General features: G+C 30.9%; 4 protein-coding genes across 4 annotated transcripts; 1 reads left to right on the top strand and 3 right to left on the bottom strand.

Annotated features, from left to right (window-relative positions):
- Window positions 1-307: 307 nt before the first annotated feature.
- On the bottom strand, window positions 308-1,593 carry LOC123301635 (40S ribosomal protein S26). Its single transcript, XM_044884469.1, has 3 exons — window positions 1,530-1,593; window positions 1,022-1,199; window positions 308-517 (listed from the first exon to the last, which is right to left on the bottom strand). Exons 1-3 carry the CDS (start codon window positions 1,530-1,532, stop codon window positions 351-353), a joined length of 348 nt encoding a protein of 115 aa, XP_044740404.1. The 5' UTR covers window positions 1,533-1,593; the 3' UTR covers window positions 308-350.
- Window positions 1,594-5,334: 3,741 nt separating this feature from the next.
- LOC123301586 (mitochondrial carrier protein Rim2) lies at window positions 5,335-16,843 on the bottom strand. The gene is made up of 6 exons (XM_044884412.1): window positions 16,469-16,843; window positions 7,649-7,957; window positions 6,423-6,601; window positions 6,205-6,320; window positions 5,848-6,061; window positions 5,335-5,694 (listed from the first exon to the last, which is right to left on the bottom strand). The coding sequence occupies exons 1-6, from the start codon at window positions 16,507-16,509 to the stop codon at window positions 5,390-5,392; spliced, it is 1,164 nt and encodes a 387-aa protein (XP_044740347.1). The 5' UTR covers window positions 16,510-16,843; the 3' UTR covers window positions 5,335-5,389.
- Window positions 16,844-18,279: 1,436 nt separating this feature from the next.
- LOC123301577 (2-phosphoxylose phosphatase 1) lies at window positions 18,280-22,195 on the top strand. The gene is made up of 4 exons (XM_044884391.1): window positions 18,280-18,650; window positions 18,711-18,865; window positions 19,533-19,918; window positions 20,441-22,195. Exons 1-4 carry the CDS (start codon window positions 18,395-18,397, stop codon window positions 21,159-21,161), a joined length of 1,518 nt encoding a protein of 505 aa, XP_044740326.1. The 5' UTR covers window positions 18,280-18,394; the 3' UTR covers window positions 21,162-22,195.
- Window positions 22,196-23,712: 1,517 nt separating this feature from the next.
- On the bottom strand, window positions 23,713-26,120 carry LOC123301589 (mitochondrial 2-oxoglutarate/malate carrier protein-like). The gene is made up of 5 exons (XM_044884417.1): window positions 25,717-26,120; window positions 25,275-25,499; window positions 24,831-25,107; window positions 24,639-24,763; window positions 23,713-24,498 (listed from the first exon to the last, which is right to left on the bottom strand). Exons 1-5 carry the CDS (start codon window positions 25,887-25,889, stop codon window positions 24,183-24,185), a joined length of 1,116 nt encoding a protein of 371 aa, XP_044740352.1. The 5' UTR covers window positions 25,890-26,120; the 3' UTR covers window positions 23,713-24,182.
- Window positions 26,121-27,287: the final 1,167 nt, after the last annotated feature.

The raw sequence follows: 27,287 nt of genomic DNA, 5'->3' as shown, positions 1-27,287 counted from the left end.
CTTCGTTGTTATCCAAGGGACGACAATGTGATCAATTCTACACTCCCATTAATTATAAATTGTTCACACTGCCGCTGCCTGAATTCGAACCCGCAACCTAAGTCTAAATAATCCAACGTTCTAAGACTGACGCCTCAGACCGCTTGGCCATTTAGATTGTTATTGTAGATAGTACCTATTCCAAATTCAGAATTATCGGGTCAAAACTTAAGGAAACGAAAGCACCATGAATCCTCCTCGGCCCTTATACTGTAATAAAGAAAGGTTTAGAAAAAATTACAAATTCGTGTTATCTTTTTTTAAATAATTTTCTTTATTTTTTTAATAATGTAAAGTACAAATTAATTAAATCATTTGCGTTGTTGTTGTGGATTTCTGGTCGTATCTCTTGGGAAATTCCTTTGTGGTGGAGTTCGAATACGACGTTCAGTTTTACTTCTGTTTCGCACAACTTTACTGTGAATTGCACATGATACACAGTAATGTAATTTTGCGTACAATTTTGGTAAAACGTATGCTGTAACAAAAAAAAAAACAATTCAAAATTAGAACCATGTGGGCAGAAATTTTTCGTATCAAAAGTTCGATTAGCACATCAGATTAAATTTATCAACACTGACTATTTCAGTCCCGAAAGATGGTTGAATAAAAAAATTCATCATTAAAAATTACATACATTCTAAGCGTTCCGTGGTAATTTTTTTAAAATACGATTGGGGAATATTTCAGGTCAGTTTTGTTAGAAATAATAAACTCAACCATTACTCGCTCAATAGCTCGCTCTGCACAGTGTGCACAATGTGCTCAGTTTATTTGTGTGCACTTTTGTGTAAACTTTAGAAAGCACCCTTATACAATAAATGTGTATGAACGATAACCATATTAAAGTTAACTTTCAAAATCATTTAAAACACTATTTGCCAAGATTTAAGTCACAATTTCTAAGAAATCGTCTCAAAATCGATCGTAGAAATCGTATATGAGACACACGAAACACCAACAAAAAAAAAACGGTACTTACATTGGTAAACTGAAGCTTCGGAAATATCTCTTACAGCTGCAGCTTCCACAATATTCCTAATCACGAATTTCTTGATTGCTTTATCTTTTGGTACACATCGTGCACAATTTGTGCATCGTACTGGATTTACATGACCACGGCCATGTTTTGAACGTCCTCCATTCCGTCTTTTACAAGTCTGGAAAAAACAAGAAAACCATTTTAGATACTTAAAAAAATATTACAATTTGTATATTTCTCGAATATTTAAATTAATATCAGAATAGAAATTATCAGCACAACTTTCAGTCCCGAAAGATGGTTAAAAAAATAATTCATCATCGAAAAGTTTACACACATGGTATGGGTTTTAAAGGTTATAAAATAATTAATTTCGAATAAAATTAAAAATCTATACTAATTAAAACTTACTTATTTAAATTTACATTAAATTTTAAATGTTAAAAGTATTTTATTTTGAATGAATGTTTATTAAATAAAATAAAATAATCAAATGAAATATATTTACCATTTTAACACCATCCGATGTTAACAAGGAAACGGATATAAAAGAATTAATATTAATGGCGCTGTTGTAGAGATCAATTCTATTTGTTTATAATGCGCATGTCTATAATTTTTTAGAAAATTTTTTGAAAAAATTGTACAGTTTTCATAAAATACAATTTTTGTTTTGAATAATTTATATTCTGTCCTTATAGAAGATTTTGACAAATATGTTTGTCCCCTAAAAAAATTCTGGTGATAATATTTCATGTTTATATAGGATGTTCATAAATCGACGAGGAAATTTTGAAGCCGACGAGCTTGCCAGAAATGGCACGATGCTGCCGAACACAAGCATCAATAAATACCCGGGAGTCCTTTTTGCGAACTGCAAATTACTCCTGAAAGAGGATATTATGAAAAAGGAAAATCTTAGATGGAGGGAAGAACGTACTTGTGGTACTACAAGACAGATGTGGTCTGAGTACAATCGCAGGCGTTCCGAAGTTCTCATATCACTTCCAAGGGCCTCTGTTCGCAAATTTATTGCGGATATCACAGCAAGCATGCTGAACGCTTAGGCTTGGCAGTGTATCACGACTACTGCAGGAGCTGTCACAGTGATGACGAGGAGGAGACAATGTCTCATCTTCTCTGTCACTGAACAGCTCTTTTCATGAGGAGATGGACTTACTTGAGCCAGCCTCTCTTTGACGACCTTTCCGACCTAAAGTCAATCGACGTCAAAGCCCTACTGCTGTTCTTAAACAGCTCCAAATGGTTCATGGAGTAGTGGCCGGGGATGGGCCGACTCATTTACGGTATCACAACGGACCCTATAGTCTAAGTGTGTCCCAACCCAGGACAGCCACTTATTGATCTTGAACAATTATATATTAGAAATTTCTATAATTTGTGGAAATGTTCCCGAATTAATATAAGGATGAAAAATAGTTCTTGATTCTATCAATATTACTTATTGTTTTTTGGGAATTATCTTAGAATTAAAAAGTTTTTAGGATTTATATAAAAAAAAGGAATAAAATTTTAAAAATTTATTCATAATTTAACATAAAAATATAATATTTTAAAGACTAAAAATTTCATTCACATAATAATATAATTTTAATTAATATTTACATAATTTTAAAAATTAATTTTTTTTTTTTCAATATTTTTACAATAAGATTGTACAAAATTTTTTCTTTTACACATAGAACAAAAAATACGTGTTCCAATCTTTTTTTTTTTTTAAATAGCTTTTTAAGGTTTACTAGGAAACAAAATCTGTATATAAATACACTATTCTTCTTCTTCTAATTAGTAGAACTATTTTGATGCACCAATTAAAATAGTAATATGTAAAAATTTCATACTAAAAAAGCACTTATGAATTATTGCAATATAAATTTTTGTCATAGAGATAAATTACGGAAGCCTGAATGGTTCATGATCAATTTATGAAAAAGTGGCGCTACACTAGCTTTTTTTATTACTAATTCCAGACAGTTTCGGTAATGGCTAATTAAAGAATAGTTATCACCGACTGACATTTTCAAAAAGGTTTGTATCCATAACCACAAGTCACAAGTGCACTTTTTGAAAGTTGGTTTTATACTTGTGGGTAATACACATTTAAAAAATAAGCTAGTGTAGCGCCACTTTTTCATAAATTGATCATGAACTATTCAGGCTTCCGTAATAAATAGAGTTGCAAAGTTGCTGCTTAAACGGTTGATTGTAATAGAGAGAGGCAGGTAAATTAGGGGCGTATAGCTGTCTTTGTATCTCTTATACACCTACAATTTCTGTCTCTTTCTATCTCTTCCACTTTCACTTAAGTCTATACAGCTCACGGTATCATCTCTATGTTTTTTGATAGAAATTATAACAAGGCGGAATTGCCATATTGTATTTATGCCTGTCACCATAAATTCTCTTTTTTAAGGCGTTTTGTTTCTCTCCTTCAAAAATCTTCTAGTCTATAATTTATATAACGCGTCCGAAAATATATAAAATACAATTTCCAAAGTATTGATGTCATTCATTTTGGGATATGAATGATTTCAAATTTATCGAAAGAGACAATTTTCGACTGTTACAAACATCTTATTTCTATGAATTCCAACACACTCGAGTCATGATTAGAAACTTCAATATTTTGTATTATCAAATATACCTTTATTAATGCTCTTAAAATTGTGTTTCATTATAGGCTTACGCCCTAAAAGCTACGGATAAAGGATGTACCTATCAATGATAACATATTATGGTAACAGGCACCTAGTCTATGTTTTTTACACACAACACTGGACTGAGAGTTCCATATTTATGTCATATTTTTAATGTTTTCTTTTGTTGGAACGCTTGAACGATTATAACTTTGGTCTTAAAGTGTTCACATTAACAATTAAACATGTCCAAACTGTAAGCTTTAAACATTATAGATCTCTCGCAGAATTGTGTGATTCGCACTATTCTACATTTTTAATTGGGAATTCGACGAATATTTTCAAAATATATATTGTCAAGTAATTTTTTCTTTTGTATCGATCATTCGAGAATTTTAAGGAATTTTTTTTTAATAACTAATTTTGGGGATATCTCAGTCTGATACGCGTTCTTACACATATATTTTTTTATCACTGTTGATGAAAGGGAGGGTTAAGACAAAAAAAAAGCTGTTGGAAAAATATTAAAACATAAATTGAACAATTCTAAAATATGAATTGTACTCAATTTTCTATGATTATGACACAGGTTTGATAGTGAAATTCGTTTCGTCGAACAAATTTTACCAAATCTTTAGGTGTATTGTCTAAATTTTATAGCACTTCATTTCTACCGAATATTTCAGTCAGTTTTAAGGCGTTTTTAGGCTCATTTTTCAAATTTATTACGAACGAATTTCACTGTATTATATTTAAATGAGATTTTCGATTAAATAAAAAAAAAGAAGCATTTTATTATTCGATATTGAATGAATCACGGGAAAACGCACGCATTGTGCGTCTAAAGCATTTGTTAACGATTAATTAATTTATGACTATTCTTAAAATTTGTGCAAAGATTTTAAGTCATATGTAAAATTCGGAGCAGAATTTTCTTAAACAGGTTTATTGTAGTGATTTTGAAAAATATTATGAATAAAAATTTTGTGTTTTTCAGCAGTGTGCAATTGTGAAAACTGATTCAGAAGGAAATTCGTTGATTCTATAACTTTTGAGCGTTTTTAATTCAATATATATTTCTTTTTAAATTGTGGTTTTGTTTTGGCTGTGATTAAAATTTCTTCTTTAAATTAAGAATTTCAAATTAGCATATAATCTAAGAAATGTCAGATTAAATCTCGTATTCATTTTTCGTAAGGCTGGGAAGTTGACTAAAACAAAAAGTGTCCTTTTTTTCAAGGCGGGTGTCTTCGGAATGGTACAACTTCCTTTACAATGAAGATTTTTCTTTGAAATTGTTTTTACATTAGTACTATCTTTTCATTGTTCGTCACAGGGAGTCCCCCTTAATAAAGCAATATATTATTATACCAAACTCTCCCACCCTCTAAAGTCGGAATTTTACCCACAAGTTTCTTTTATCACAAAATTTTGTTGCGTTTTTAAATAATCATAATTTTTACAAAGTGATTTTTGGAAAATCGTAAATTAATTTTTAATTAGATTCAAATTTTTCTTTATTTTATTCTTTTTTTTTTTTGTAAAAATTTTTTGTAATTTGATTTAACAAAATTTTAATATATTTATTTTAAGACTAAATGAAAAATCACATGGCAAAAACAAATTAATTAATAAAAAATAAAAATGTTTCGTTTTTTGTTTTAATTAACAATTAAATATTAAACTCAACAATAATTTTACCCAAACTAAATCATCGTCGCCTCTCTGACGATGATGTGTCTGATGATGATGGTAATGACGTGGTACTATCTATATTTGATGGTGCCTCCGTGAAAAATTCAGATGAACGATGATCTATTAACGCTTTCGTTAATAAATATACGACTGCTTCATATGTGGCCATTAATATGGCCGTGTTTGGTATTTGTCTGACTAGTTGAGTACCTAAACCACGATATACACCACGCATACCCTCTTCTTTCCATACTAAACCTAAAGTCTGCCAAAATGAATGATAACGACTGCCTTCTTCACGTAAACGAGTTCGTGCCACTTCTATAAAAATATATAAAAAAACTTTCATTTAGTTTCTTTTAGGAAGTTTTTTGGCAGTAGTTTAACAATTTGGGGACTTTTTGACAGGCGGGGCCCTGGGTACTGGCCCAACAAATAAAATCAGAAGATTAAAATTTTTTGAAAAATACTAACCATGTGGATATGCTATACATGATGCAATTGTTTTTGAAAATGCACCAGCTGCCATAAATTCAAGAAAATCTTTTGACGATCGATCATCCAAATTTTGTCGTGTACGATGTGCAATTAATCGTGCTTTCACAGCTTCATATATTACAAAATGTATTACAGTTTCTGATATTCCCATATAAGATGCTGTAATTCCTTTATAAAAACCACGAATTCCCTGAAAACAATATGATATTAATTCCTTGATTTAGAATTCAAAATTCTTTTCATATGAAGCACTCACAAAGTAAAGCACCAGAGAAGATTGTGATACCTCGAAAAGATGGAAGGAAATGAAAGATTTAAGAACAAAATACATACCGATTGCCTGTATATTTTCCGAATACATTGCATTGCGGTCAATTCGTTGGCTTTATCTAATTGTAAGCGTGTTTTCACGAACCATATAGGATTTGTTGCTGTACTGGCTGTAAAACCTATAAAAAAAAAACAATAATATTTTAATTAAAACCCTTCGTCAATCACATGATAAGCAAGGCGCCGCATACGGACTACAAAAATGTGGTTCAGTAACTTACCAGCACAACAGGCTGATGATACATGTACGATCGGTGTGTCTGGAGGTAATACGGTATTGAAGAATTTTTTTGATTGTGAATATGCACAAAAATATATCGCTCTAGAAGGTGCAACACCGATAAGATTTGGACCAAGTCCTTTAAATAATGCCCCTGGTCCTTCATGTTCAATTATATACCTGTAAAATAATTAAATTCAAAGATCAAAATAGAATAAAAAGTAGAAAGTAAGCAAGCAAAAGTTGAAAAGATCATTTCATGAAAATAACTGGAATTGTGAATTAATATCTACAGCTTTATGAAAATTTAAAACCGTTGCCTCTGGAGGAAGTTATTCTATATTATAAATGTGGCGTTCATTGATTTCCCTTATTCTTAACATGTCAGATTATTTCTCAAAAGTAAAACTATTTCGGGTAAACGCTTGGTAATAATAATATTAATACATAAATAAGGAGAGTAACGCTAATGGGTTCCTTTGACCAAGGAGTTTTCTGTGCCCTACTGGAGAACAACCTGTCATCTGAAAAATTCGAAACCTGACGCCCAGCAGGTTTCTGCAGGTGCAAGTAATATGTATGGAGGTTTCATCGTCCTCTATATAGACTCTAACAATCCCCTGCTTCCTTTTTTCTGACCGATAGATTAAATATGACGTTATCGTGCACATTTGAAAACGCAGCACTTTCGAAAAAAGTAGTAGAGTCGTAAAGACTCACCAAAAGGTAGCCAATCACTAAGTTTCAAGTATGTATTAATCATTGAACAAAGCACGCTTTCTGTCTGTCTCACGGACTAAAACATTTTCTCTTATATTTGTTTACAATTATAATGTAATTTTCCATAATATTTGTAATATTTTTCTTGAAAAATTGATCAACATAAACAAAACATCTCAAGTTATTTGCCATTCTGAATAATGGTTGGAATTTTATTTCAAGGTAAGAAATATAAATAAACAATTTACTTTTTTTTTCCAACGACATTTGTTTAATTGCCTGATATTTATATTTACAGACTAATTACAATGGGGGGATCTTTGAACTGATAATTATTATGGAAAACAATTTTTATACCATGTATATGACATATACCAAGGTATATTAAATTTAGTCCCAAGTTTATAACGCTTGAGTTGTATACGGTTAAATCGGATCATTTCTAATTTATTTGACATTTGTTCTAGCGTTTTAGAAGTTTCTGTCCATAAATAGAATTAAACTTACCTAAGACACTGAATTAAACTTAATCGTCGTGTTGAATTACTAAGACCACCTCCACAATGTGACAGAGTTACAACAGATGCAGCTGTTGTAGCGGCCGTTGGTTTTGTTGTACGTAATATTGTTGTGCATAAGAATCGTCTCCGTTGCTCTGGTGGTATAGTTTTGCATGTAACATGCACACTAGGTTTATCGGTAGCAATACGTGGTACATTCAATTTTTCAATATGAAAACCTGATGTGGACGATTGTAAACGTGTTTTAACTACTTCTAATGGACATGTTATAATTGCACCAACGGTACCAGCAGTTCTGTAACAAGAAAATTTATCGTTATTCATCATTTGCAAGTTTAAATAAAATTAATTTTAAATGATCCCTGGTAAAAATGATCGATTAAATCGTACTGAAAATAAATCGTTATGAATAGGAAATAAAAATATTCGTTGTCCAGCGCAATCTGCGATGAATACGACATGGAATTGCGGAAGCCAGAGCTTTCGTCAAAACAGATACTATACTAGATTCGAATGTACATATCGATTTGTTTCTGGCACATTTACAGGATCGATTTTTGAATCAACGCAATATTTTTAACCGACTTCAAGCAAGCGGAGGAGGTTCTCAATTCGACTGTATTTTTTTTTTAAAGTTTGTTACCTTAGAACTTATGACTGGGTGAACCGATTTTGATGATTCTTTTTCTATTTGAAAGCTGGTGGTCTTATAAGTCTTAAATTTGCATTATATATGTGCGCGACAAATGAACGAATAAATCAAAATGAAAAATTTCGATGAAAACTCTTGCCCTTAATTTTTTGAACCATATACTCGGGTCGACAAAGTTAAACTTTGACGAAAACGCATTGCCGGACAGTAATGAAGATGCGATTTAAAATGTCTACCAAATGCTTCCCGTTCTAGTAGTTTTACCTGTCACAACAGTGACGAATGGCTATTTTTCAACTTTACTGCTAAACGGTTTTAGCCTTGCTCAATAAACATCGCGGTGAGGAGGTCGTTGTGCGCTGAGTTTTTTTTCTGTACCTCGCGGAAAAATAGTAACTGATTTTCCATGATCTGTTTATACCCAATTCATCGTTGGCGCTATGAAGGTCAAATCGTTCACTTGCTAGTGTTTTTCCATGCTTTAATTCATCTTTGGCACGCTTAAACCAAAATTAATTAAGCTATACTCTTTAGTCACGTGACTGTAAAACGTGATAAACAAATTGGTTGGCACTTGATAATCACTAGATGCGAGCTCAAATACGTAATTGGTTAGTTTTAACGAATACACACTCTCTCATTATTTAAAAGTGATAAAAACTCGATAATCACTTATTTGAACACACATACACAGAAACTCATTATTTTGGCATTATAGTGTGTTCATAAATATGTTATTTTTGTACTCAACAAGTGTATACATCATTTTACATTGAGTGTAAATAGAAAAAGATAGGTTTTATAACATTGTAATAGCACTATCTTTTTCTACTTACTTTAAAATGTAGTACACCGTGGCAAAAAAGAGAACAAACTTATAATAACGATTTATCAAATCTCACCCATCAATAAATAAAATATCGTACTTTGTTCATTTTATAAAAATCATATTGGTTATGGTAGTTCACGCGTAAAATGGTTTTTTATACTCTGTAATTATGAAATATATATCAAGGTATACCAAGTTTAGTCCCAAGTTTGCTACGCTTAGAAATATTAATGATATAAACAAAATTTTGGTATTCGCACAGTGTGAGTTTTATTGGAGGCGTTTCCATGGTAAGGATACACTACTTTAATTATAGATTTGTATGGGGATGCATATATAATTGTATGGATTGCATTTATGACTTACATTGATAATTTAATGTTATTATCTTACAAATTTAAATAAATAATTATGATAATTTACATTTGAAAAATAATATTTATGCAATTTGGTTTACAATATGGTTCCTCCGGACCCAAGACCCAATTGACCTAGGATGCTCATTTACGAACTTAGCCTCACTTTTTACGTCCACGCTGATAAAAATATCTTTTTATTTTTAAGTTATAGTGTCCACAGACAGACAGGCAGATAGACAACCGGAAATGAATATCAGTGAATGAATCAGTCAGTCAACTTCATTTTGGAAATTTGCAACAATCTGGTTAACATTTAAGTGACCGTAGTGGTTCAAGAATGTACTCCAAATTGTCACCAGCTCTCGGACTATTAACAAATTCACTAAAAAAAATATATGACAGTTCTTGTCTCAGGACGAGGGAACTACCTTAATATGTGTATCTATATAATTATAAAAGTTAGAATAGATTTTTGTTTACTTGAATACTGATTACAACATGTTCAGATGTAATAGATTATAATGAGATTACATGCCAATTTAATTTTAATATTTTAGCCAAAATTTTCCAAACAAACTAGTACCAATGTATACTTGTGGTCAATAAAAATGGGACACTTATATACATCAGATATTACAGCGTGTCCACGGATAGAGGTAACTAACTATACTTGTAAAGTTTCTTATTTTGCATTTTAAGAAAAAAAGTCATTCTTCATAAAAAAATTATGTAGCCATATTTAAAACTTCTAAATAATGTACAGGGTAGCCAAAAATTTGGAATCACTATTTTTCTTTTTGGTAAATTATCCTTCCTTTTTAAAAGTTGACAAAATGTTTCTAGGAAAAGATTCTTAAATTAGCAATTATGACCCTAATACAAAATTTTAAGAAGATTTTTCCAACTTTAACAATCTCTTAAATTATCTTATATGCGACGTGTTCGATCAACCTTAAAATAAACTATTCCATAATCAATTTAATTAAAATATAATTTTTTTTGTTTGTTTTGATAAAATTACAAGTCGAAGACATAGAAAATAATATTATTAATAATAATTGAATATAACAAAACTAAATTAACTAACTGTACGCATTCAATTGGTTTCTTATTAACTATCAAGAAAGTAACTCTTTTAACGATATCACCATGGGATACGACTTGGTTACGACGAGTAACGTGGAGGAGAGGGGTGGGGGGGGCGGTAAGCTTAGGGTTTGTTGTATGAACTTACAACAACTTACAAGAGATCAGAGATATCATGCAATACAATTTAACTAGCTGGACCCGTGAGGAATAGTGTATTATCGTTAGTCAAAAATAAATCATGAAATTTGAAAAAAGTTAAAATTTATGTAAAAATATATTTAAATATTTTGATTCGAGTCATAAAAGCACATTTTTCTTTTATTTAAATTAGAAATCGTTATTTTTAAACTGTATATCACGTGACCTAAAACGCGGGTAAGCTCTGCTGTGATGTCATAGCGGTTTGATTCATAGACCATCAGTTAGTTCAGTGTAGACAGGTGGGTATAATATATCCATCGATAATAAGTACTTATATTTATTATAATCAGATGTCTATGAATATATCTGTCAAAATTATTACTGTTATTTTGTATAGTGATACCCATATTACGTCACCAAATTGGATGCATTATTTGTCTAGCGTGTTTTTTCCTAAGCGGTACAAAATTGCCTTGGTGTTCGAACTACCTTAAACAGATTTTATAGATTTTTGTTGAGGCCAGACGTCACGTAGAAAGCACACAGCTTCTCTGCGAGAATTTCTCCCAGGGGTTTATGTATACAATTTTTTGGGCCTATTTATCAGAAACCACAGATTTAAATTTAGTTAAAAAGCAAAATCAACTCTTGATTTCATTAAATAATTCAAGACATTAAATTTGTATTTAAAAAGTGTACAGTTAAGTCACAATAAATTGAACTGTCCTATTTTATGTAAGATCACGGGGCCTCTTTTTTTTTGTAAACGTCATTACTAATATACTTCATTAGTGTGCCCTGTACAAGATCTTAGAGAATAATTATTAATATTATGAAATTGAATTTAATATTGATAAAAAAAAACGCACCAGATATGACGTCATCATGTTCATTTAAAAACGTAGCCTTTTAGTAAACTCGTCAGAAGGAAACCACTCATGAAGTTTCAAGTATGTATTTAATATTTAAAAAAAAACCCGTGAAGGCCCACGGTCTATGTTCGTTGCAGTTTTTGTTTATATGAGGCAGTTCATATACAATGCACCCAAGTGTACAAATAATAATTACATATTATTATTCAATTAATAATTAAAACGTAATTTCTTTTATTAAATAATAAAAATAATAATCTTTCTACAATTGAAAAGAATTTTTATTTTTTTATGTTTAAATTACTTAACAGAAGAAAAACAGATTAAAAAGTTTTATTAAGGAAAAATATTTTTAAAAAAAAATACAAAAACAATTACGCCCTTCTCCCCACTGCTTCTCGTTTATGCCGCTCCCCTAATGTACGACCCGGTTCACGTTTTATTTGCTGTTGCTCTTAACCTCACAAATATATAAAATTAAATTTCGTAGAATGTCCGATGTGTCCGACTATTCATCAAGGCGCCAACTTCCTTTTTTTAATCGAAGGATTTCCATGACATTCAACAAAGTTTTATTCGGTTTAATGATTTTCTAGAGTGATAAAAAAAAAGTTAAACAATCAGGAAGATCCAATAGTGAATATTCATGAAATTTAAATTTTATTCAAATATTTTTCTTTCGTAACTTTAATGACTGGACATTTCAACTAAACAATTTTTTTAGTTAATTAATATCTTTTTAATTACTTAAAATTAATTAATAAAAGTACAAATTCAATGAGGGCATTTAAAACTTTCTAAAACGGAAATTCAAATTTGTATACGAACATGACATCATAGTACGGGCTTGTCAAATTTGTTGACATACTGTATGATATTAATTACTTACATTTTATATGGTATTTCATTAAATTATATTTTTCTACGGCTTTCTATTAGAAAACTTAATAATAACGAGTGTAAATTCTGTGTTGTAAATTCATTTTGTTAAAGTGTAAATTATACATTGAACTGTCACCAATTGACAGATCACGTAGTTATATGTCATCAACAGAGAGCGCCAAAAAACTGCGTTTAAATATCTCAAAATTATAATATATTTTAAATATTTGTTTACACTTAAATACAACATTTTGAAGCAATATTTATATTTTTTACTTTGTTATAACGGTGTAAACAATGAATTAAAAAAAAAAAAATACATGAATATTCCCTATTGCTGATATATCGAATCGAATTCCCTGACACCATTTTTTCAACGGGTGGTATTATCTGTACTAAAATACGTTATATTATGCTAATCAGTTCAACTTGTCAGTAGTGGTGTCAGACCCATTGAACAAAAACAACTTTAAAAATAAACATAATATAATTAATTAGAATCATAATGACCTTCAATATTCTGTTTTTTTTTTATTAATATTACTATAAAATAATGCTTGCTTGTACTATGTTTACTGACTGACTGACTGTACTAAAACTTAATTTTAAAATTATCATGTAAACAAAACAATATTTATGGTAACTTTCAAATCATATGAATATTTTAAAATTGATTGAGCTTCTTATTTAACTTTTGTTACCCGACTGCCTAAGAAGGAGGTTGATATTTTTCAAGAGATTGTATGTATAATAGAAATATTAGTGCATATGACACGGCCAAATAGTTAAATTAGTCATTTAGTTAACAGCCTAGCACAGTTAAACAGCCGTTTAGTTAAATTTTATGGTTCCGGTCAAAAATTTAATTTAAAAGCCATTACATGTTATATTTTGAACGATTCCAAGTATTTTTTGACTTGTGACAATTTTCATCAAGCCTCACCGTTAAAAAAGTATTTTTCAAAAAATTCTCACTCTAGTGCTGAATTCAAATTCATCGTGATGGCGATTCAGCAACTATAATGCTAATTTTTGCTTTTTCGACAAAACCTTCTAGACCCGTCGCTACCGGACGAGGCTCGAGAATGTGGCAACCCTAGTTCGGCTGCTCATTAGTTTTTTTTTTTTTTTTATAATATGTTAATTAAAATTTATCATATCTATATGTTAAAATTAAATAATTTTATCAGAATTGTTTGATAATAAATAATAATTGGTAAAATAACAAGAGGTTGATATTTCCTAAAGCTTAATCTAGTCAGTATTTCAATTTCCGCCATATTGTACAATTCAAGCATGCTTTTTTTTTATTAGTTTGTCATCCATAAATTATGTCACATTAATTTTACGCTTTTAAGCCACCCCCCTTGTCACAGATGGTCACATTTTCGAAGCCGTCCTCTCCCTACCCTTGGTGTAACGTCACATATTTTATAATTTTATAGAAATAATTAAAATAAAAAATAAATAAGGATAATAAAAATTTGATTTTTGTGGGATAGTTGGGACAGAAATCAAACTACATGAAATATACCATAAATATAAATTGGAAATGTAAAAAATAAAACAACAACTGAAGCTAACTATTGTTTTGATGAATATCGGAAAATGATTATCATATAATTACTTAATGTACACAAATTAAAACTAATAATGAAACTTTATTATCATCAAAATAAATGGGAAAAAAAAAATTGATAAACAAAATTATTATTAACTATAGCAAAGAGATTCAGATAATATGTGAAACGATACAAATCAAATATTTGAATATTTCTTTGCAACATTCAGAGATTAAAAAAATAATACATTTTTCTAAAATCGAATATTGCAGTTTTAATCTTTCAAGAATATTTCAAAAGCGCTTAGAGAAAAAATACAAGAGTACTTCTTAAAACTGATTAAAAAATACAAAAATATTTTTTTATTTTGAAAATATTCAAAAAGTTTGTACTATTTGTATAATTATTTATACCATGTGTGTTTGTACCATCTAGGCATATACATATCTGTAGTATGACAGAATACATCCGTTTAGTAATGCATCTAAGCGAGAGGTATTATATACATGCATTGAACATTAGTTGGAAGACGCTTGGAGAGTGGAAGTTTTTTTAGTTAATTAATAATATTTTTTTGCAACAAAACTCCCACTCTCTGCATGCATACAGAAGATCTATCGTATCGTATCTGTAGTTTTACAATACATGTATATGCCTAGAAGGTACAAACACACATGGTATATGATTGACTTTGACATATGATAGATGTTTTAAATGAGGTTATGTAAAATAATCTAAAACTTTTGATAATTTATCGACTATTTCTTATCAATATTTCTACAAAAGTATTTAAAATGTATTAACGATGCAAACAATGACGTTCTTATGGTTATATGCGTTCATAAATGGCAATATAAGACAATGTTGGTTTTAGGAGTTACGACGTACGTGTAACTCCATGAATCGTATTTGCATAGCAATTTAAAGAAGTTCGATCACTTAAACAAATCAATATAAACTTAAATATTATAAGCATGATCAAAACAGTCGATTTAATTGACATTTTTAAGGTTTTACTGTTAGTACAAGTGTTGACCACTCTATGAGCTTAATCTGGCGCCTCAAATGCATAGGATATCTAGAGGATCCGAGTTTGAGTCCCGATATATGCGTAAAATTTTTGTCTCTTTCTATTTATTCAAATGAATAAACATAATGTGCGTTTTCCATTAAAGTGTATAATCGCACCGTCATAAGATGGTATAATGTGTTGAGATAGAAAAAGCTATTAAAAGTATATCATGTATGAGGGATACATAGAAAAATTCGCACAAACATTCACTAATTCTTCTCTTCTTCACGGTTTTTCCGAATAAAATATGAATTAATTAACATTTTTTCAATAAAAAAAAATTCCAGGTTAGAAATATTTTAAGAATGATGCATCGCCGGCTGATGCAATGTAAACAAGTTTATGTTTAAACGTTATTTGTTGTGGCGTATTTAGAAGAGGAGGGGGGGGGAGGTGTTATGATTCAATAAAGAAAACTTTAAAATTATTGTCTTAGAACAACGAAATGAAAAGTTGCATCAGACTAATGACAAGTCAAGTAAATAATAATCGAATACAATGCAGATTTCCTCATGTTGAGACAGATCTTCCTGGCAGATTTGTCTTCAGAGAAACAGGATGAAATTTTTAGTCTTCACCTTGACCGGAGGGTAAAAGAATTAAAATGGTGGTGTCCTATCATTTCAAATCATAAGATTGTGACCTAGGTCAATCTAGTTTTTGGTTTGAAATATGTCATAGTCTAATCATACGATTTATGACTGGCTTTATCTCATAACTAAGATCAATAGTAATCCTTAATCCCTTTGACAGTAGGTAAATATGATTGTTTAACATTGTTTTAACTGTTGATAGCAATCTAGCTTCAATATAAACATCTATGAAATTGAATGTAAACACAGCTTTTTACATGCAATAAAATTAATGAAATGTCACAAACTTGTACAACAAATTTCAATAATATTCTCTCTAGATAAAAATAACTGACGCCATCATAAAAGTTTGTCCTAAATTTTAAAAAATTTGAGTCAACAAAATTTTTGATGCAAATATTTGAATTTTGATACATTTCAAGTACACACAAAAAAAAACTTTGCACTAGAATAATCTGCTTATATGAAACAGACTATAAAATACATGTTTATTAAAATGTATCTAAAAATAGATTTACTGAATTTGTATTATCTAATAATTTGTATTCACAAAAAAAAATAAGTTTATTATTTATATACTTACTTACCGATAACAAAAATTACAAAAAAAATGTCACAAAAATCTCACTCAAAATCGCACAAACAAACGGGGGACATTAATCACATTGTACTAAATACAATTTTACACTCAAAAAATCGGTAATCTCTAAAACTAGGTTGTTTTTTTAAAGGAAAAAAAATGAGATAAGTCTTACCCTCCAGCAACAAGATGTATAACTGTATCATATTTGGACATTATTACTCTCTCAAAAAAAACGTAAGTAAATCTCGTGTCTGAGATTGTCTCCTTTAGATCACTTTCAGAACAGTCTCACATAAAATTCACATGAAAAAAACTAGACTTTTCGATTGAAAGCACATTGCCAAATAATTCAAATTTGATAGAAATTCAAGATATGTTTTTTTTTTTTAATGCTGCGCATTTATGACATTGCAGACGTGACTTCTCTCTCGTAATAGTAAACAATTCTCTGTGATTCTCTAAAGAGGCTACAATACAGTGTGTGTCGTACACACCAGAGTAGTCCTACTTGTGAATTGTGAATCAGGTTGTTTTTATTATCAACATCGAGCCGGTAATCGCGGTATCACAACGCATTAACAAGACTTACGTAGTACGACGATATCGCAGTTTGCCCTACCACAAAATTTTATATATATTTTTTTAAATAGAATTTCTCACACAACTTATTGAATCGTTTTGCCACTATCTATGTTTTCTGTGGGGGTTCCCCCACCCCTTGTTTTTGTATGTTCGTTCATAGACATGCAGATATCACATGGGATTGTAAATTTCATTTATGTGAATGCAATTTTTCAGCATAATATAATAACCTCAAAAAAAGTATATGTTTTTGATTCATGGGCGTTCTGATTGGTTTATCGATCATTTTTTTAAAATTTTATTAATTTTCATTTATTTATGCTTGTTAATCTAGACTAAATTAGTTGGCAGATTTTATCAAAAAATTTGATAATTTAGGTAAGGCAAAAGTCATTAAAGACATCCATTTTTGAAGGCTTTCATAATCCTTAATTACTTGCTGGGGCCATTGCCAGTTCCTGTGGTTAATTCCCAAACCGCAAGAATAAGCTGTATGACTAAAAGTTTAACAAAGTTCAATGTCAAAAACGGAAGAAAGGACATAAACCTTCTGATTTGAGTGATGAATCTTTGTGGACTGAAAAGATATTTATCACCCATGGAGTTTGAAGGCAGTATATTGGGACAAACGATATGCTCTCCCACCCTCTAAAGTAATACCCTTATTAAACGGCAATGCCCTCAAAGAAGGACTTGAGAGATAAAAATTGAGCTTTGTCCTGCCATTATCAAAGTGAGAGGGTATATTAGGCAATGATCGCAGGGCTAGAAGAAACAAATCAGGGTGTTAGAGAATGGAAAGGCCAAAGTGGTGATTCCTTTGAATTTTCTTAAAAAGAGGCTAGAAAAGCTTGCCAGATTTCAGCCTTCTATCCACTAGACAACTAGGCGAAGGTTTTTGTGATAAAAAATATAGGCACTGTTATCTATAATAGAGACAAAATGGCGGACTTTTAAAATATTTACAAAATGGTAACTAGTGAAACCTAATAAAACCGGTAAAAAATCATGCTTTTTACAATTTGTATAATATACTCTAAAACCTCGTAGAGAACAGGGAACTATGAGGGCGAGGATTTTGATAACTTTGAATTTTGCTCTCAAGTGAAAAATTCGGTACGCATGGTCAAGGCGTGAAATTCATCATCCCTTGGGCCCTTGCTTATTCGTAATCTTTCGAATTACTAATACTCTAATCAGATAGATTTTGTTTAAAATGGGACCCTAAATTTGAGTATACTCCCTGTACATTTACGATTATAATTTGAAGTAAACGAGATGGCGTTAAGTTGTCAAAAATAAACGTCAATATGTTAAGATCCTTAAAATAAAAACCAATAAAAAAATGTCTAAAATTCATTTTAAATTCAAAATAATGAAAAATTTAATAAATATAAGTTAAAAATCAACGATTTCAAATGTTAGTTTTGTTAATCGATTAGATTTTAGGTTAGATTTAATTTCAAAATGTGAGCACAATTTCAAAAGGGAAACGTAATAAAGACTTAAGAAAATCATGACTAGCTCACAGCAAAGAGCACGTTATTGTTATTTAGCTCTAAGTATTTGGATATTTTTCTTAATGGCAGCCACATACAAATATTTGGGGTCAAATGATACAGCTACATCGAACAGTATTAATAATAATTATAAATTATCAATAAATAATCAAAATTCAATAAGTCGTGATTTTTCACGTAATTCAAATTTTCGTAATAAACGGATATTTTCGGTATGTAACGACCCAGAAAATATCAACTATGGAAGTGAAGGTGAATGCTGCTAGTCAATATGTATTACAAGATTGTTATGTTAATTGCCTATATTTTTAGGTTTATTAACATCTTCACAGTGGCAGTTAAAAGAAGTGATTGTATTAATTCGACATGGAGATCGAGGACCTTTAGCACATATTAGAAATATAAGCGCCATTAATTGTGGATTAAATCCAAAAACTTCTTCAAACATTTTATTAACTCAATATAAGGTAAATGTTTTAAGAGACGACATTTTATGGGTTGTGGAAATAATTACCAAATTACTGAAATCTATTCCTGCTAGGGGACAATGCATCGAGCTTACAATCAGGGCCGACTTTAGAATTCCAAGTTCCTATAGCAAGCATTTGTTGGAATCCTTAAATTTTTGGAGAACGTCTCCACATTTGGTGGAGAACCTGGGACTTCGACTCAAGAAACCAAATCGTTTGTCAATGACTTAATACACTTTTTCGAATTGGTGGAGGCCCTCGGCTGGGCCTGGAGACCCTGGAGTCCCAGCTCCGCTGAACCGTCTTAAATCTAGCCCTGCTTACAAATTTACACTCGCTCTTTTTCGTTGACCTTCGATACAATGAATAAGTCTATATTTTCAGGAGACATATAACCGTGTAGTGTCTCGCCCGACTCCCGATGTTGACATAAATTTTCCAGATTTCAGTAAAAAAAAGTAATTTTTTGATTATTTGTTTCATTAATAATAAATTCGACAATTCTGGGTACAGAAAACATCAAAAATATCGAACAGCATTATAATTCGCTAATATAATTAGATTAATTTCACTATCTCCCGACTTTCTGGTTTGTCTCCCGATTTCGCGAAACTTGGAGGTGGCAATTCCAGACTAATTAATTCCAATTAATTTTATATTTTAGAATTTCATCAACGAAATTACACAATCTGGACATTTACCATGGAGTCAAACAGGTCCATTTCATGGTTTTCCCTTGTTACCATCAAGTGATTCACAATGTCATTTAGCACAATTAACGTATATCGGTGTTGCACAATTATTAAACATTGGCCGGATGTTAAGTAATGTTTATATTAAAAAATTACAATTAGAAAATTCGACAACGGCAAATGTTGATGACATATTAGTCTATTCAACAAAATATCGACGCACATTCCAATCTGGTTTAGCATTCTTGTATGGATTTTTACCGCCGGAATTATTAACCAAAGTACAAATTAAGGAGAGTGATAGTGTAACATTTTGTTTTACGGATTGTGCGTGTCCAGCTGCCGATCATTATTCCAGGTATTGATAAATTTTCTGAATAATTCGCTCTTAAAAGTAACAGAAAGCCAGTTCATTTGAGTGTTAGACAAATATTCGATTCAAGAATCGACCTTTGAATGAGATTTTAGATCATATATCAGAAAATATGCATCTAATCATCAAATGGACTCGATTTTCGTAATTCTTGGGTCAAAATTACCTTGAATAATATATTCTATCAAAATTGTTGTCCAAAAATTTTTTTCGATTTTTTGCAATTTTCTAAAGGGTACCTTAATAAGTTACCAGAAATTTTTTGTTTCGGAATTTGATAAAATTCGGTAAATTAAGTTATTTTGACCCAAAAAAATACCAAAATTAGATACATTAAGTGATTGGATGCATAGATTTTGAGGTATTGTCCAAAATTACATATGGAGAGCGATTTTTCGAATCGATTCCTTGTTGAGTTTTTTGTTTATTAGTCAAATGAAGTGAATATTCATTACTTTTGAATCCTAATTCCCTCCAATCAATCAATTTTCATGAAATTTTTAACAGATTAGTTCAAGAAGAATCCAATGAAAATCTAGAATCACATCCAGCCGTATTAAATTTAGTACGGGAAGCTGCAAGTATTATGTACGAAGTACCTGAAAAATCCTTATTTAAAAATCCAACAATCCTAAAAGATTCCCTACTAACATACATCTGTCACGATTCTACGTTACCATGCATCATAGAAAACCAGAACTTCCTGCGATGTATCAAAACGGATCAAGTTGCCAGTTTATTCACCTACATCGATTGGGAAAATCAACAACATACCAAAAATGTTTTCTTAAAACGTTCATGCTTACTGAAAGCGTACGGTTTAATCCGTAACATAGTCACACAAATGTTAAAACATGTTTCCGATTCAAAACCAAAATTTGTTTTGTATTCGGGACACGATTGGGCATTACAGTATTTATGTACAGCGTTAGGAGTGAAACAGATGAATGACGTCACCCAGTATGCGTCACGATTAATTTTCGAAATTTACAAAGATGTTTCGAATACACAAACTGATACAAGTTACGGGGTTGTCAGTTCATATATGTTTCGATTTTTAGCAAATGGACGTGATGTTACCAAAGATTTATCATTTTGTAAAGATAATTTATTAAAGTTAGGTTATAATATTTATGGGTGTAAAATTGAGGCGATTGTACGATTCTTACATGATGATTACTTTTCATCGTTAAATGTAACGAATTTTAAGGATGCATGCCGGTTATAAATTTTGAACTTCTTCCCAAATTTTAAAATCTGGATAAATGACGTCATTGAGAAAATGGCGACCCTTCAATTGAAGTTAATATTGATGGAGTAAGTTTTGAATTCGCTGGACGTCATATTCAGTCACGTGATAGCAGCGTTTCGAAACAATATTTCATACCGCCATCTTGTATATGTGGTTACGTCATGTGGTTATCACAAAATGGCGCTGGTTGATTATTCTGCGTTTTGGGAACGTCAACTGATCGCTGGAATTAACAACCAATATCATCAGAGCCATCAAGGCACCTACGTAAATTCATCGAATAAAACAAATTGAATATATCTCATTCACAACTTGTTTGATTTAAGTTCGAGAACGCTCTTAATGGAAAACATTATACTTTTACCATAGACTTAATTTGACGTACGCTCTTAACATGCAGCTAACGTCAGCATAAAGAGGCATCTTAAAAATTCTGTTAAAACCTTTCTAAACATATCATGACAACTTGACCACCTGGAGGCGAAATCTAGTTGCTATTTTAAATGAAATTTTACTATCCAAACCTGTTTCAGTCACGATCAGTGTTTCCAGATTTACCGTTAAAACGATAGATCTACGGTTTTTTTTAGGTGGCGCATTTATAATAATGAAGAATCGCATGCCAAGCCACTACATTTCGCATCTCGACGAATATTATGAATTAAGAAAAATACCGAGGCTACTGTATTTTTTACCAAATCTACCGTTTTTTGTTCGAAAGGATCTGGCAACACTGGTCACAATCAAACAAATTCGCTTGGAACAATCACTCAGAGCAGTGTCTCATTTATTATATGTCGATAGCGCATGCGTCCTTACTTACGGCGCTGCTTCGAACAAATTTCATTTGAAGAATTTCAACTTAAATATTTTTTGAAAATATGTACTACTTTTGTATAGAAAACATTCCATACGTTTATTTTTGTAAAAAAAAACTTTTTTTTTATTCGAATTAAGATTTTTTAGGCCTAACTCTCTCATTTGTATTTTTTAAATATTATTGTTAATGGATCCAGAACCATAATTAAATATCAAAAAAATGTATAATATGCATTTGTTAAAATTAAATTATATTTATCGCACAATATAATGCATGCAAATTTAAAGTCTACTTACGTTAAACAAAAATGTTGTAAATAAAAGTATTAGATTAACTTTTTTTGTTTATTCTTAGAATAATCTGCCTATAGATTTCCAACTCGATAAACGAGGACCGTTTTTATCCTTATGGAAGCCCAAGTGAGCATACAAGAATCATGTATCCCCTTGGGCAGGTATAGGTAGGAACAAGGAATATAATATCAATTTAATAATATTATCAGACAGTCATTTTGGGTACCATCTTTGTTCGACAGCTAAATCGAGAACGTATTTTATTTTGTATGTCTATGGTCATGTCATTACTGACATATACAAAAGAGACAAGCTCAGTCTATGTAAGAATGATATACAAAACAAATTTGAAGCTTTTAAGAAAATTATCTTATTTTTCTGTCAGGAGTCACAAAATATATTTGCATTTACTTTACACTGGATAAGTTTTCTGACTTAGTTTGCTTGATTTTACTTAAGTTGGCAAATCGAATTTCTTTCAATGTTCAATTGAAGCTAGTTAAATTCTACCGATCGCGATTGTAAGCCAACTCAGCCATATAAGTTAGAAGAGTTTTTAAGGACGTTCTTATGTATAAAACGAAGAGGGAATGTGTACTGTGTGTTATGGTTATGTGTTGCTGTGTGTGATTGGTATTGTATATGTACAACTTTAGGACCATAAACTTCGAAAATCACATTGCAATTAAATCATTTTGTCATTGAATCAGGTACTTGATTTGCAGAATGAAAAGACGGCTACAAGGAATGATTTTTTTGAGGGTAGGACGGGGCTTCCGTCGATCGTGATCTCTGGGCCAAATGTCCAGTGGAAAAGCGGGGCCTGCGATAATCACCTCACGAAAATTATTTCAATTAGTAATATAATAAATATTTTGAAGCTTACATTTCGTGAAATAATGCCACTGAGAAGAAAGGTTATTTGAAACTTTTTATTGTATTTTTTTAAAGACCTATTTAACGATATTAAAAGCGCTCAATGTTGCATCTTAAAATCCGTTTCGCCACTCTTAAGACGCTATTGGTAGAATTTTAACGGCGACTGAAGAGGATATAAATATCGATTTTCATGGTATATAAACCAATCTATCTCAAAGTGGACGATAACGCCTCCTTGTTGGCGTTAGTGGTTTATAGGAGACGGTAAGGCTAGTTTGAAATTTTTTTAAATATTAGAAAATGTAATTCATAATTGAAACATAACTACTTTGGGGGCACTATGAAAACTAATTGATTCTCGAAGTGGGTGATAGACGAAATAATTTTAAGAATATCTGGTATAAACTAACAAAAAACCATAATTCACAAATCAATAAGTAGAAATTCTCTTTTGATGTCATGTTCTATTCTCCTCTTTATAATAAAAGTAATCGTAATTCCCTCATTTTTTAAAATATTTATTAACAGAGTTGTACTTAGCAATTTCACAAATCATATACAGTATAATTATTAACGTAATTAAAAAAAAATAATGGATGCATCAATCTGAAATTGGTGCCATCAGAGTCGCAATGTTTGAGGATCCATAAATATTTGTTTAAGATTATTTTTAAGTTTTTATAGAAACAAATTTTTTCCTTAGAGGGAGTATTTTAAAAACTTATTAAATTTTTTTCTCCTTTCAAAATGATGGCCTACATTCTACAAATACTATTCCCATTTCCATAATGACTCCATATTATGTTATTTAACGTTTTACATGGACTAAGTAGAGATAGTTTTATAAATTCGATATAGCATCCTGCTATAACGTATATGATTATAAAATTGTCTATCATGCCAATCGTTCTTTATCGTTCGTCGTTTAGCCCTTTCGTCGATACCTAATTTTCGCGGTTATTTTATGTCATCTTAATTTACTACAAAAGAAATTATATTTTCAGTTTAAATTCTCCACTTTTTCTTTTTACCCTTTCCTCCCCCCTTTTTAGCCTTAAGGTCTTCCTCTGGTGGCGGTGGTTCCTCTTTTGGTTCTTCTGGAGGAGGTTCTTTTTCTTCTGGTTCGTCAACGATCCAATTACGTGCTTTGTGTAATGCATTAAAAAGTCCAACAAATGCAAAATTAAATACAGCTATACGTAATGTGTATGGGAGAAAACCACGGAAAAAGTTGCTTACACCACACTTTGCTAGATTAATTGTTAATGGGGCAATTCCACAAAATTCAGGTCGACCGCCACATGTTCTCATTGTTTGATACCTATTTTTTAAAATTATTTCATTATTTGAAATTAGCTAGGGTCGATCAAAAACATATACGTTAAGGACGTAAAACTATATTGGAGAGAGTAGCAGAAGAAAAGGCGCCTATCTGGATTAGTTCTGACTGAAAATACGCACCTGGTTTTTAATACATCTACAGGTAAGGTGACCAATGACGTCACAATACTTGACAAAACAAGACCTGACACTATTTTGGAAGCTTCATTTTTCAACAATCCCTTATCAGTTAAAAATGCTTTAACCTGTAAATCATGAACCAAAAAGATAAATTCGTAAAGCTTTAACATTGTTTTACCAAATATTCTGTACCTTGTTATAAATAACAAAATTGCACATAGAAGCTAAACCAGTTCTAGCGATAGTTGTAACAGCTCCTCGAAATGATGCAGTTAAACCACCATTTTGTAAAGTTCTTAACATAGAATTGTAACCACCAGAATAATATTTTCTAAAGCGTGGTGGCTGTTGTCGATCAGTTGCCATCGATACTAATGCCAATTCAGCGGGTGTTGACATTAAAGCACCCGTCATATTGGCCACTAATTGTGCTCTTGCATGATCATTAATCTCTTGCGGTTCTGCGTGACTAAAACATATTTAACTTTTATACTTTTCTATGCTTATATTTCTAAAAATTTGAAGTCACGAAGAAAGTGTCTGAGCCAATAGCAAGAAAAGTATCATATTTTAAGGCGTTAAATTTATTTTAAAAACTAAATGACATGCCCAAAATGTTTATTAAAATATACCCACATAGAATCCAAATCTTTAGTTATAATGCCATTAGTTCCAATACGAACCACCTGGTATATTCCCTGTGATATTAAATTTGCAGAAAGACCAGGCAAAAAACCTCTCAATCCTCTATCCTTGAACAATCGTTCCAACACTGAAATTTTTGGACCAGATTCTATTATGTTAATTTGTTTATTAAATTTCCACACGTCGAAAGGATGCGCTAAGGCTGTTGCTGCTAGTCTAAAATGTATTTTGTTTCATATTTAATTCCAGAATTTCAATGGTCAACTGTGCATTTTGGATTACAATCGTTAAATTTTCATTAATTTTTGCTTTCAGTCCGAGATATTAGAAACTATTTTCGTTCGGGCTATGTACTATCGCACCCAAGATGCACGGTTGAAAGCCTTATTGACAAGACCATATTTGTTTACACATAAATTGAATTAAAACTTACCCTGCCACAGCTGGTATAGCGAATTTATTTACTCTACCCAGTTTGTGTGTATTTATAGTCTCCTTCACGGGGCTCTCCTCTTTTGGGTCACAATCATTGTCTGCCTTGTCTTTGCCCTTAGCATCATTCGGAGGATCCGCATCATTTTTTTGAGCCGCATCTTTTTTTGCCATTTTTACCAGTAGTTTCCAAGTGGGGCCGTCTTTGTAGGTATAAATACGACGAAGATAATAGGAACTAAGAGGATCTTAAGTATTGTTTACGATGTCGATGAATTTATAATTCTCATTATTATTCATTCAACTTTTCGTAAATAATCCTTAAGTTTTGTAATTTACACAATAATTTGGCATTTATTACAAAAAAAGAGACAAGTACCAGAAAAACCTTCTAGACCTGCCTACATTTGTTGGAAAAATACGAAATGTCATTAGTAATTTGTTTATTTTTCATATTTTTCTATTGCCATGGATCGCTTCGATAATTTTTTTTTAAATTTTAATCATATAAAACAGTTCAGTGATTTTTTCGCCCAGATTATTTTTGGAAGTGATATTCAAAAATTCCATGAAAGTGTAAAATACTTGTTATTATTAAAAATATAAAAAGTATTTCTGCCAGGATAAACCCTGCCACACCTAGTGCATATTGTATCTATCGTTAAATAGCATTGATTCATATCCGAAATTTCGAAATACGTGTAAGTGCAGTTTTACTGCCACGAGCTATAGAAATATTTGAATGTACATGTTTTATCAAGCCTCTATATAGGTTTTTCCATATTTCATGGCCTAGGGCACGGTAAACGTTAGAAGAGATCCGAGAACCCCAGAGCAAATTCAGGCAGCTTGATGATCGAAATGTTATAATTCTAGTATTAAATAATAAAATCAGTTCAAGTTAAAAAATAACATTTTATTAAATTATTAAAAATATATTTACACAAAATATACAAATGTGTTTAAAAAATAATAAACAAACTCCAAAAATAACAAAACAAACAAAAAAATTGCGAGTTTAACTCGTGTGGCGATTGTTCTATATAAATAAAAGCATTCAAAAATAATTTTAAGTATTCAGTGTTAAAAAAAAATTAGTTAATGAAATATTAGGAAGAGTTACAATCAAAAAGAAACCTCAAATAATAAAAGAAAATTCATAATTTGGCTAAACTTTCCTTATTATGATTGGCAATTATTGGAAAGTTCGTCATTAAATAGTATTTTCTTCATAGTAACTTTAAGGGCGTTCTAAAACAATCACGTTTTGACATATTTGATAAGAGACATTTTTTTAAACATTTCCTCCGAAAAACTAACGATTTTCGAAAAAATGTTAGTTCTTTTTTTAACTCCCGAACCAAAGAAGGGTTGGAAGGGTAATTATAAGTTTGATCGCTGTATGAGTGTTCTTAGAAACGTTTCAAGCCCGAGTTTAGGGTTCCGTATCCGAAAAATTGTTCGGGAGTTTTTTTAAGTTTGTAAGTTTCATTTGTTTGGGAACGTCCTTAAGCATTTACAAACTATAATAAAAATATGAATATATTAATAATGTATGTATATTATTCATTG

This window comes from Chrysoperla carnea, chromosome 5 (genome assembly GCF_905475395.1).
Source record: "Chrysoperla carnea chromosome 5, inChrCarn1.1, whole genome shotgun sequence".
Classification (NCBI taxonomy): domain Eukaryota; kingdom Metazoa; phylum Arthropoda; class Insecta; order Neuroptera; family Chrysopidae; genus Chrysoperla; species Chrysoperla carnea.
This window is presented reverse-complemented; position numbering and strand designations above follow the sequence as displayed.

Bases quoted from the DNA above. Each gene is read 5' to 3' on its own strand.
- LOC123301635 (XM_044884469.1), bottom strand. The intron at 518-1,021 runs GTAAGTACCGTT...TTTTTGTTACAG, and splicing joins CGAAGCTTCAGTTTACCAAT to CATACGTTTTACCAAAATTG.
- LOC123301589 (XM_044884417.1), bottom strand. From the start codon at position 25,889: ATGGCAAAAAAAGATGCGGCTCAAAAAAATGATGCGGATCCTCCGAAT. The intron at 25,108-25,274 runs GTGGGTATATTT...AATATGTTTTAG, and splicing joins ACTAAAGATTTGGATTCTAT to TCACGCAGAACCGCAAGAGA. The intron at 24,764-24,830 runs GTACAGAATATT...CATGATTTACAG, and splicing joins ATTTTGTTATTTATAACAAG to GTTAAAGCATTTTTAACTGA.
- LOC123301577 (XM_044884391.1), top strand. From the start codon at position 18,395: ATGACTAGCTCACAGCAAAGAGCACGTTATTGTTATTTAGCTCTAAGT. The intron at 18,651-18,710 runs GTGAATGCTGCT...CTATATTTTTAG, and splicing joins TATCAACTATGGAAGTGAAG to GTTTATTAACATCTTCACAG. The intron at 19,919-20,440 runs GTATTGATAAAT...AATTTTTAACAG, and splicing joins GCTGCCGATCATTATTCCAG to ATTAGTTCAAGAAGAATCCA.
- LOC123301586 (XM_044884412.1), bottom strand. From the start codon at position 16,509: ATGTCCAAATATGATACAGTTATACATCTTGTTGCTGGAGG. The intron at 6,321-6,422 runs GTAAGTTACTGA...TTTTTTTTATAG, and splicing joins ATCATCAGCCTGTTGTGCTG to GTTTTACAGCCAGTACAGCA. The intron at 5,695-5,847 runs GTTAGTATTTTT...ATATTTTTATAG, and splicing joins ATGTATAGCATATCCACATG to AAGTGGCACGAACTCGTTTA.